General features: G+C 32.7%; 1 protein-coding gene across 1 annotated transcript in view; it reads right to left on the bottom strand.

Moving 5' to 3' along the window:
- RASA1 (RAS p21 protein activator 1) overlaps nt 1-12,569 on the bottom strand; it is a 110,297-nt gene that overhangs the window by 52,724 nt on the left and 45,004 nt on the right. Inside the window, 3 exon segments of the mRNA XM_077770970.1 lie at nt 2,954-3,024; nt 3,599-3,734; nt 4,945-5,097. Coding sequence (XP_077627096.1) covers nt 2,954-3,024; nt 3,599-3,734; nt 4,945-5,097 — 360 coding nt within the window.

The raw sequence follows: 12,569 nt of genomic DNA, 5'->3' as shown, positions 1-12,569 counted from the left end.
AGACATTACCACTTAGCCAAATAAATTCTTCCTTTCTAAAACCACCCTCCTCAACAACTACATTAAAAAAAATAATAATTATGAGTAAAATAGGAATACATAATGGATAAGACGTCAAAGAGAAATTTGAGAAGTGACAAGTTACATTTCTTGGTCAAAAGCAGTTTTGTTTTTTTTTTTAACCATTTATTTATTATTGAGAGACAGAGCATGAGCATGGAGGCACAGAAAGAGGAGGAGACACAGAATCCGAAGCAGGCTCCAGGCTATGAGCTGTCAGCAAAGTCCGATGTGGGACTCAAACTCATGAACCTTGAGATCATGACCTGAGCTGAAGTCGACACTCAACCAACTGAGCCACCAGGCACCCCAAAAGTAGTCTTAAGATAATTTTTCTTTTAAATTTTGACTTCTGTTGTTGCTATAACACTATGGTGCAAAAATGAAAAAAATTAAAAAGCTTACTAGCACAAACAATACAATCATAAGACTCTTTATGTATTATTTTTCATTTTTTTCCCAAAAGAAGTTAAAACACCTTATTAAATCTCATTACTCTTCAGACGTTCTTACCTAAAAACAAAACAGAACTTCACAGATACATACAAATTTTAAAAGACTAGTGGCACCTGGCTGGCTCAGTTGGTGGAGCATGCAACTCCTGATCTCAGGGTGTACATTCTAATTTTTGTTTAAATTTTCATCTTCCTATACCAGTACTTCTCAGTTGAGGGTCTCTCAGGAGCCTTGTATACTCTTAAAAACTGATACCCTAAAGGCTTTTATTTCTATGAATTATATTTACCATATTAGAATTTAAAATAGAAATGTTTTAAAGTAGTTACTAATTATTAAAAAATATACATTATATATAACATAAAGAATATGAAAAATTATATTTTTACAAGTTAGAATATTATTTCACATTTTTGCAAATCTCAACATCTGGTTCAACTGAAAACTACTCGGTTCTCCTATTTCTATATTCAATCTGCTGCTTTATGTTCTTGGTTTGAAGTATATGAAGAAAAACCTGGCTTCAAAAAATATGTAGTTGTGGAAGCAATGAGTATTTTAATAGCCTTTGAGATTGCATAATTATAGATATTCTATGATATAACATCAAAAACTCAACAATTGGTACTTGAGAATTAATTCTAATGTGGAATCTAAAAACTGCAGCAAGAACTTTCTGTACCCCATTCCAGCAAAATGTATTTGTCCATCTTGCACTCTGAATGGATCTTTGCCCAGGCAGAATTCTTTAAGAGCATGCATTGGTCCTTTATAAAATACTGGTTCACTGAGCTATGCAGATCTTCCAGATGTAAATACATTTCACACAATCAAAACATCACAGTTTTTAATATCACCACCAATCTCATCAGAAAAATCATGAAGTATTTGGGAAGGTGTCAAACTCCTGATGGTATATACAGGGTTGCCAAAATTCTCATTTTTGCTTGCAAGCTCAAATTTTGTCATTGGTAATAAATACTGCCAGTTGTTTCCCCTGAAGTAACATAAAACACTCACTTAAAAAAAAAAAAAAAGTCAAATCCTCTAGTCTGAATAAGCATAGTTTGCCTGTCAGTCATTCTGTTAGGCATGTGGTGTACAGAAAAGCAGAAGCTAGCTCAGTTCTCAACTCACTGCTCTCCTCACAAAGCCAAGACACTTTGTGCATACTTCCCATTTCATCACACCAGTTTTCTTCATCACACAGAAGATTAAAATGACAGTCATCACACAGAAGATTAAAAGGGCTGAGATTTAATAAGATACGTTTTGCAGTCTCACCAAGAAAACTCTTAGAGGACACTGGTTTACATCACTTACCTCCAACAGTTTGTGGCAGTGAATAACACTATACAATACAGTGCCCCTACAGTAAGGTCCTAACAGGTTTACTGCTTGTTGCTCTTGTACAAGAGCACATCAGTGTACTCGCCACAGTGGAAAGGGTAAATTAAATTTTAGTCTTATTAAGAAAGCAGTTTTGTTCTCGTGAACAAATGGATCTCAAGGATCCCGAGGTTACATGGATCACACTTTGAACATGCTATCCTAGATGATCCACTGGGAATTTACAAGTTATTCAAACTTTCGCCATTGTTCTTCATTACTGTATACATTTCCTTCCTTCTCTTTCTTTCATTGGCTTTTCCTGCTTAGACCACAAATAAAGGTATGCCAATAAAAACTAAATGAGAAGTTATTTTGTGGACTATCATATAAAAATGGAATCCCTATTTTGAAATTCCAGATACTTGAATCTTATTTAAATTACCATATTTTTGGAAATTTCACTACCCCCTAAAGTTATCACTGTATTTTAAATGCTGGTGATTTCAGTGAGAATCTGTATACTCAGAATCAGTGAACATTTTACTAGTAAGAAATAAATTTTCTATTGCAAAGTTAAACACATTCTAGAAAGATGTTGATAATTTGATAATTATCAAATTATATAACAAATCAGTTTATGTAATAATAAAACAAATTATATATAAATCAAATTATATAAAAATAATTTTTAAAAATTATCATGTTCTGTAGTTCTATGCCATACTTAAAGTATTCACCCATCATGTAAAATACAAGTTTAGCCATCATTTAAGTACAAATTACAGTTGAGACATAAATGCCATGTAGTAATAAAAATTAGAGTACAGAATATAACAATTATCCTTACTTTGTCAGAGATAGTCTAATAAAAGCTGAATTATTTCTGTCATCTTCACTGTGGTCACTCTGATCCAAATCCATATTCTGAACAAATAAGCCAAACACAAGAGTACAGGAACAATGAACTCAATATTAAAGGTACTTTCATCCTGCTACACGCTATTTTTCTCAAATTCCAAAACCTCCCTAGTCCAAGGGCAATGTTTTCAATGTGTGTCAGATGCCTGTTTCAAATGCCTATAAATGAAAATATATTATAGAATACCTTATTTCATCAGTATCTGGAACTTTTGTGTAAGGTAGAATGGCTCGAACACGCCTTCTATCTTCTACTGGCTACAAATCATAAAAAAAAAAAGATTTACAAAAGATAAATAATCTTTTCATGTCCAAGTCAAAGTCAAATCATGTATGTCCACATAAAGTTGAAACCAACAAAAATCCACATTTTGAACACCACAGGGCTAGTCAAACTAATTTTTACTAAGGTTCTAAATACCTAAAGCCTAGAAATGCTGGTCTTGTTTCTGTTGCTGTTTTTATAAAAATTCTTTTAACTATATAATCAATGTTTTTATCAAGTAATAGGAGTAACCATTTAATGTTAAATAAACTACACAGGACATGTCAATTAAACTTTTTCTGACTAGGAAGAAGGCATTTCAGAATCTTGTGGCAACTTCAGGATTAGCCCTACGCTATCAGTGATTACTCCTCATTCATTTAAAAGTATTTGTTAAGCTCTCACCATACGGTATTATAAAAAAAAAGTCTAGTAACTTAAACCAGAATTAAATTTTAATTAATTTTTATAATTATAATAAACACCATAAAAACTGAACAAAAGCTAATAACCTCATTAGGAAAGTAAAATAATTTTTAAAAAATATTTTATTCAAGTTTTACTTGCCTCTGGTGGTGCAACTGGATAAAGCAACTTTTCTCCTTTAAGCAAACAGGAAACATGACTGTAATAACCTATTAGGTCTGACAGTGAAGAAAAACGTCTTCCACCAATGTAGTAATCGCCACACATAGCAATAATCCTATTTGTACAGGAAGGAAAACAGGGTATAACAAAAATCTTTAGAGCCAATTATGGAGACCAATTTCTGAGGAAATTATAAATCTCTAATTTTCATACTCTTTTATCTACATCCTGTATTAAAATATCACTTATTAATACTTTCACCAATGCAAAATTACCTGAGGTTATTTCTTCTAAAAATATATATGTATACACTTAATATGAAATATTTATGACTTATAAATCCCATTACATAATTCACTGCAATATATATAAATCTATGTACAGATACCTCTGCTCACCTTTCATATTTAAAAGTGAAGAACAATTCTGATAAGTTTTCTCTGGCTAAAGTAGCTTATAGACTCTTCAAATATTTATACAGTATTATAATAATTTCACATTCTACATGTGGTATAAAGTACTCTTAAAACTCATTTTAAAATCTAAAAATTGGGGCGCCTAGGTGGCTCAGTCAGTGAAGTGTATCTGACTCAATTTCGGCTCAGGTCATGATCTTGCAACTTCTGAGATCAAGCACAGAGCCTGCTTGGAATTCTCTCTCTATTCCTCTCTCTCTCTCTACCCCTCCCTGCTTATGCTGTCACTGTCTCTCATAAATAAATGAGCTCAAAAATAAACAGACAGATAGATAAATGAATTCTAAGAGTCAAGGGTACAAAAACATTTTATCAGGTAATAGTATAGGTGCTATGATCTTTTTTCCAATGTCTGCCATAAAAATGAAATTCAAGACAGTAATACAGGTATACATATTTATACAGACTTTGATATCTGTGCTTGAAAATCTGTATACCTTTAATTGACACGAATAACTGCAAATAATTTCAGAATAATGAAGTAAAATAAAGGGCACACACCTTGACCCTTTAAATACTGTTTCCTCTATTTGGTTACTCTATAGTCTAAAAACATACATGTCCTTTATTTCTGCTTTATCAAAGTTTCTTTACAATTCTTTATACTTAAAATGATAATTATATTTAGGATTAGCACAGTAATGCACAACAATCTATTTTTAAACAAAAAATGCAAACATTCAATAATATCTATAATCATCTGATTCAATCACTTAACTGAAAACAAACTGCTTTCTCCCATCATTTAAATATCACCCAATCATTCACCTTTTTTAAAGTATGTACATTTAAGAACACTACAGCAAAATCACTACATTATATAACCTACTAGAAGGAATAAAGACTTACCTAAAATGGTTGACAACATTTGTGTGGCTAAGAAATGAAAGTACAAAGGAGCCTGGCCTCCGATCGCTCTCTCTTATAAGGTAACTGCCAGACTTCCCCGCCTGCCTGAGGCGCTCTTCTGCTATAGTTCTATCAAGTTTTCCATGATACCACCTAAGGGGAAAAAGGTGAGATTAGAATACAAATAGCAATCATAAAATTATTATTGGTAGTTGAAAAACATACTACTAGAACATAGTATACATGTAAACATACCTACATGTAACCGAAACATTTACCTTTTACTCTGAACCAGTTATTCCAATTTTAACTCCATTATTTTTAACTTCCCGTCTCTCAAAAAAATTCATTTCAGTTTTTATTTGTTCTATAAGCCCAGGACTAATCATCTCACATATGAACCGCTTCCATTTCTGCCCATCTCTCTACCTCCAGGACTGTCTACCTGGTCAAGATACAAATAATTACAATCAAATCTTTATTTAGAAAAATAAGAGTAAGATGGACAAATGGAAACAATTAATTTACTACCTCTCTATATACTAAAGAACCAAGACTTGATGTAACAAGGCACACATTACCTGTAAGAAAATAAAACTATACTCCGTTTATGTCTACGCCATAGAACAGGAAAAGAGAATGATACTGTCTAAAGACTACTACTCTAATTCCCTATTTCAACATGGAGTTCATTATTTCCCTTGGTCTTAAGATGATTTACTCCATAACCACACATCTGACCTTAATTCCTCAAATTTATTCAACATGCGGAAAATAAATACCTTTGCCCCTTTCACTTTGCTACACTCAGTTTAAATATATTCTACCTACTATACTACCAAATAATCTACTTAAACTAACAACTGGCAATAACTGTAGCATCATCCATGCAACCAATTTATGCTTATAAAAGCCTGATGGACTGATAATAAACAGAAGAACACTTAGAAACATATTGGAATTTTCACATGGCCACGGTACAACCTTGGTACTTGTAATCTTATCGTGAGGCACTCAGAGGAAAACAATAAAACATTCACATCACAGTGATACATTTAATATCTAGCCATAAGTCAACAGTCAAAACTATTATAGTCCTAGGACTGTTATTATAAACTTGCTATAATGAAAGCTTAACTGTTTTTGACTCATTAGTTTATATGAAAAAAAACCTTAAAATTCCTCAAAAGAATTTTCAGTTTTCTTCTAAAAACCAACCCATTTATTTGAAGTCTGTACATAAAATTAAAATAAAGTAATGAAAAAATCCTGGAGCTTCATTTTAACCTATTAGGAAAAAAACCTGTTAGTATTAGAGGAAGAAAGGAAAGAACAATCAACACTGTATTCTCCTAAAATTCTCATCTTCATTATCTTAGAAGCTGATGAAAAGTAAATTCAATGTGAGCTGTTTTTTTTTTTTTAACTAAAAAGTTTAGACTAATGATGGTTAAAAGTTCCTTGAAGAATTAAAATTTAACCATATATGATCAGGACAAAATTTATTTAAAATTGTATTTACTTGTGAAAATACATGCAACACGTCCTTATAATATGAAACTGTTACATTCTTTATTACCTAAACCAGTGAAGCTATGATGAAGCAGATTTACTTATTGAACAAACAAAAATTAAAAACAATTTTAAGCAAAGTCCCTCTTTTATGTATGTTACATTTGTGAAATTTCTTATGTTTTACCCAAAATATCAAGATTAAAAATTTTTATTTAATCTCTTTCATCTTGTGAACCCACCATGAGATGATACACAAGGCCATGAGGTGTTACACAATTACTAATTTATAATAAATACTTGAATAAAATCCCTTACCGATATATAAAAGATATACTTGTAATCTTTAGTTTTTACCTCTACATACTTTCTATAAGATTCTGGAATTAATGCACATATTCAGTTTAAGACAGAGACATTACTCTAAACAAACAACTTTGTTTCTTGAACATTAGTAATTCCCTTTATGTCAAAAGTTCATTAGGCTTCTAACATATGGTGTAAAACATGTCAATTCTTTTTTATTTTTATTTATAAATGAATAAACAAACAAAAAACAGAATCAGACCTGTATATACAGAGAACAAACTGATAGTTGCCAAAGGAGAGGGTAGTGAGGGGATAAGAAGAGTGGGAGATAACAGGCTTCCAGTTATGGAATGAGTAAGTCAGGGAACAAAAAGCACAGCACAGTAAATATACTCAATGATATTGTAAGAGCAATGAATGGTGACAGACGGTATCTGTATTTATGGTGAACGTAGCATAATACATAAACTTGTCAAGTCACTATGTTGTACACGTGAAAGTAACACAACACTGTGTGTCAACGACAGTAAAATAATATACATATATTATCATTTATGATTACAAATTATCCAGTAATAGGCTGGATGAGCACATATGTGGTTGAGTCTGATCCTTTTCTAAAAGTTTTGAAATTCCACTGTTAAAAGTCTCTGCCTGTTCTAAAAAAAAAAAAAAAAAAAAGAATTGTCTTAATCAAATCTCAGACTTTCTTGAATTACCTTTCTTATTTCAAATTACCAAGGTGTATCATATTAACAGTATTTTAAATGTATCTGCACGTCTTTTTTTTTTTTTTTTTACAATTACTTTATTGTCAAGTTGGTTTCCATATAACACTCAGTGCTCATCCCCACAAGTCTGCACAACTTTCTTAATGCTACTACTGAAGCAAAAAAGTACTTCGGTTAAACTGTAAAAACCTGGAAATAAAACAAAAATCAGTATCATACTAAAACAGTAACTTTATTATGATTGCATATTGCATCATGATATGCAGCTGAGACTAATACTCTATAAATGGATCACAAATCCAGTGTGATAGGATTTGATTGAAATCCTTCACAGAGTTATAGACCCTAAATTACTATATCCACTGAGCAGTCTTTAAAACAATGTCTTTCAAACCTTTTTTAACCCAGAACCTTTCTGATAAACATAAAAATTTCACCTACCAGGAGATTCAGAATATTTAAGTTGGCAATTTCTCACAGAGAATCATTATAGATTCCATTTGGCCCAAAGAGCCAAAAAAAAAAAAAAATGCCGTCAATACTTTAACTTTCTGAAATTTTTAATCAAATTCATTTTATATAAAAAATAATGTGGAATATGGCTTCTCCAAACATATCTCCATACCAAAGATATGACACTCTCTTACAGGAGACATGTCCCTAGTAGATATTAGTTTAAGATTCAATTTAACAGAAATGCTACACTTCCTGACTGTACACATAGTTACAGTAACAACATTACAAGGAAATGAAAAAAATCTATGTAATCATTCCCACTATTTCTTTACAAGCTTCACAATTAAAGTCTTATATCTTGTTAAGAGCAGTTTTGCTGGTTTTCAAAGAAGTTTAAAAAAAAAAAAAAAAAAAACACCACCACCAAATACAAGAAATGCAACTGAAGCTAGAGTATGTGGAACACATAAGGAACTGGTGTCGTACTGGGGTATGAGGATATTCTTTCTGAGTGTAACAGGAGATTACCAAATATCTATGTGTAGCATTATCTAAGGTAAACATGTTACTGTGCTCATTAAATTTCTGGCAATTTTACTCACAGAATGTACAGGGCACATAGTAATATTAATTTTAAAAGCATTACTTAAAAAAAGGAAGAAGTGTCAAATCATAAATCATAATGTTGGAAAAGAACGTGACAAAAATTTCTTCTTTAATGTCCATAATAAGAAAGTTTTAATCTTCGAGGATTGCTAACTAGACCTACAAAGAATATGAAAATAATTTAGTCTGACAGAGTTGAAAGAAGATGGCTACACTGACACTTCCTAAACGTCTTCAAAAGAGACAAAACCAACTGGTAAGATGAAGACTTACCAGAAACATGCATGACTATGGTCAAGTCAAGCCTCTTCATTTTGTACCTAACCATTACCATCATTTGTGAAATATGGAAAACAATCTCCATCTCAACCTTAGAATAAATATTTGTTCTAAACTCCTTTAAAAATGCATAAAAATGAAAAACTACTACATAGGTTACAATTGCATAATTGTTAAGTAAAAACTGGAGCCATGGTGCTTCTGAGTGAATAGAAGCCTTGTCACCTGGCTATACAAATGTGGGCAAATGACTTAACTTCTGAGCCTCAGTTTTCTCCTCTATAAAAGGCATATAACAACAATATCAACTTCATAGGAGGTTGGCTTGATATCACTGTTAAATGAATTAACACATATGAAATTATATACACATATAAAAAGTACAAGATTAATACAAATTTAATTAATGAAAACCTCAAATTTTAAGACTGTAAGCATAATGGATGATTACTTTGTGGATCACCTAAGCCCCAATTACTTTTCTATTTTCTAGGCTTGTTTACCTTCCAGCTAATTTTGGGAAGAGAAAAAAAGAAACCAATCTTTGTTTCTGCTAAAGTATCCTCTTTAAGAAAACATTTCTTTTCCCAGAATTCCTTTTCTGAATCATATACATTAAGTGGGACTGGAGGTGCCATTGTATTCATAAACTAGAAATTCTGCCATTTCTCCTAGCCAACTCGAGAAGAACAGCCTCAGATAGCTCTTCTGTCTTCAACGGATATATTCTTTAGAGGGATGACAAAATCAGCACACATTTGAGATACTATGACTTAAATTTCCCTATTAATATAGCACTTTAATAGTAAAATACCTAATCGTATCCTATTTAAAGTAAATTGCCTCTTTTTCTTTTAAAGAGGTAGGGAAAATAGGAAACTTAGTAAGTAAATATATTTTTCTCAGCTAGCTTTGTAATCTTTTTGTTAAGAAATCTATTCTTTTTCCCAAGTTTTCATTTAAATTCCAGTTAGTTAACATATAGTGTAGTATTGGTTTCAAGAGTAGAATTTCATGATTCATCAGTTACATATAACACCCAGTGCTCATCCCAACAAATGCCCTCCTTAATGCTCATCACTCATTTAACCGATCCCCCCTCCTACCTCCCTTCTAGCAATCATCAGGTAGTTCTCTATAGTTAAGGGTCTGTTTGTTGGTTTGCTCTCTTCCCCCCACCCTCCACATTCATTTGTTTTCTTGGTTTTTTTGTTTTTTTTTTTTAATGTTTATTTTTGAGAGAGACAAACAGAACATAAGCGGGGTAAGGGCAGAGAGAGAGGGAGACTCGGACACGAACTCACAAGCCGTGAGATCATGACCTGGGCTGAAGTCCGATGCTTAACTGACTGAGCCACCCAGGGGCCCCCCCATTTGTTTTGTTTCTTAAAGTCAAGAAATGAATGGGCAGATACAGAGTCCCTTGATAGCCTCTTATTAGAAACTACATAATCAGTTTGTCTAAAATATCCTAACACCCAAGACGATACTACATATTTAAAAAGTCAACAATAAAAGAGACAAGTTGGATAAGTTGCAGGAATCATGTTACCTTCATATTTTGAATGATATGAATTGTTTTTATAAACTTAGGCTGTATATTGGAGGAGGACATCTGAGGGGTTTTACAGGGGGCCTTTGTGCACTTTAGTTTGTCCCTTCTGATCAGGAAAAATAATACAATTTTCCTATGTAACAAGAAAACCAGTTGGTCTGAATATGGACACTTCATTCAAACTATATAATTACTTAAAACTAACTTGACAATCCTAAATGAAACTGTCTTAATATAGTAGAAAACAATTAAAACAGTGTCACCATCAACAGACTTGCTTCTTCTAAAAAGGAAACTAAACTGAAGTTCCCAGATTACTTTTACTTTCAACTATGCTCTTCCTCTTAACTATGTCACTGACAGGCACCAAAGTTCTTACAGAGAAATATATATGCAGATATCCAATTGCCAAGAAATCTCTTCTGTCACCTACATCATTTGGGATTCTGTGTGCCTGATCATACCTTAACTCGTAAAGTTTTCTGTAATTCTCAAAGATACTAATTAGATTTTCTCATACATGTTTCATCCTTTCTGAAATTAATCTGGTTATTTCAAGATGGTAAGATATATACAAAAAAATCTGCTAAAACTAGTATACATCTCCTAAAGCCCCCATATTTCCTTTCAAGAGAATCCTTATAGTCACTGAGTCTGAGGTGATGGTAAAGGAAAAGAAACTGACTTTTTAAAGTGAATAAGAGGGGCGTCTGGGTGGCTCAGTTGGTTAAGCATCCGACTTCGGCTCAGGTCATGATCTCGTGGTTTGTGGGTTCAAGCCCCACATCAGGTTCTGTGCTGGCAGCTCAGAGACTGGAGCCTGTTTCAGATTCTGTGTATCCCTCTCTCTCTGCCCCTCCCCTGCTCATGCTCTGTCTCAAAAATAAAAATAAACTATAAAAATGTTTTTAATAAACAAAGTGAATAAGAAAGTAAAGAAATTAAGCTTTATGCTACTTGACTTTATTTGGTCTCTTTTTTCACATCACTATGCAAAGAGATTAAAATTTGGTCACCAGTAAATTCATTTGAATAACCTCTAGACTAATAATATAGCATAACAAGTTTAATATACCTGCCCCAGACCAACTATATCACTTAAACTTGAGGAAAAATGCTTATGTATATGTTAGGTATATGTAATGTTTATGCTTGTATATTAAGTATCTTGAGTATATTTGTGTGTTCAGGCAAATAACATGTGTGGGTATATGTAGTTATAGATATCAGATCAAATTAGTTCAAACCAAGAGCAGAAATTCTATTTTCTTTTGTTCTAAGTACATATTTACAGAGTAAAAGAGTTTTAATTCTTGAAGTATTGCTAAAGAAAAGCACTGCCATGTGATCTACTCACCCAAAAATTCCGTCTGCTGAACAACTAATATATGAAAAGTGGGAGCCAACATAATGCTTACATAGACCAAAGTGTTATTAAAAGGCACTCAATCAAGACCAAGATAGCCTCATTCTCACTGCCCTTAACTCTTATCACTGTAGATAACAGATAATGAAGAGTAGAAAAAGTGGTATCCTCTCACCAAACAGGTTCTTAACTAAGGAAACACGTTGAAGAGAAGAGAAGAGAAGAGAAGAGAAGAGAAGAGAAGAGAAGAGAAGAGAAGAGAAGAGAAGAGAAGAGAAGAGAAGGAGGAAGAAAACAAACACAAAAAGCACAATACCTAATACCTACTAGCAGGAAGCTAACAAATTCCTAAATCTAAGCTCAATCGCTTATATCTATATAATTTCATGCCTCAAAAACTCTCAATTCTTGTAGCTGAGTTTTTCTTACAACCTCAACAACTACCGTGTCATAATGGTAGGAAAACAGGCAAGGAAATGACTTGTGGCCACCTGGTCCAACACCTTGCAGCAACATAGCTGTAAACCATCTTAAAGCAATCCTTTATGTAAAAGGAAACACTGCTTCTCTAATTTTCACAATGTTCAGTCTAAAACTTTGGAGGTTTGGCCAGATTCAGTGGCTACCTATTGCAACTAAAACATTTCTTAACTTTTAAGATATATCTTTAAAATACTGAATCTGAGGGTTGAAAGCAAACTGTAGTCTAACATTACCTTTTCCATCTCCAACTATGGCCAAGCATTGTGCTACATGGGAGAACACCAACAAACACCACGACAGAGAAATTTATGATCTAGTGGAGAATACA

The sequence above is a fragment of the Crocuta crocuta genome, unplaced genomic scaffold, assembly GCF_008692635.1.
Source record: "Crocuta crocuta isolate KB4526 unplaced genomic scaffold, BGI_CrCroc_1.0 scaffold196, whole genome shotgun sequence".
Lineage (NCBI taxonomy): Eukaryota > Metazoa > Chordata > Mammalia > Carnivora > Hyaenidae > Crocuta > Crocuta crocuta.
Note: the sequence above shows the minus strand (reverse complement) of the source record. Positions and strands in the feature narration are given on the sequence as shown.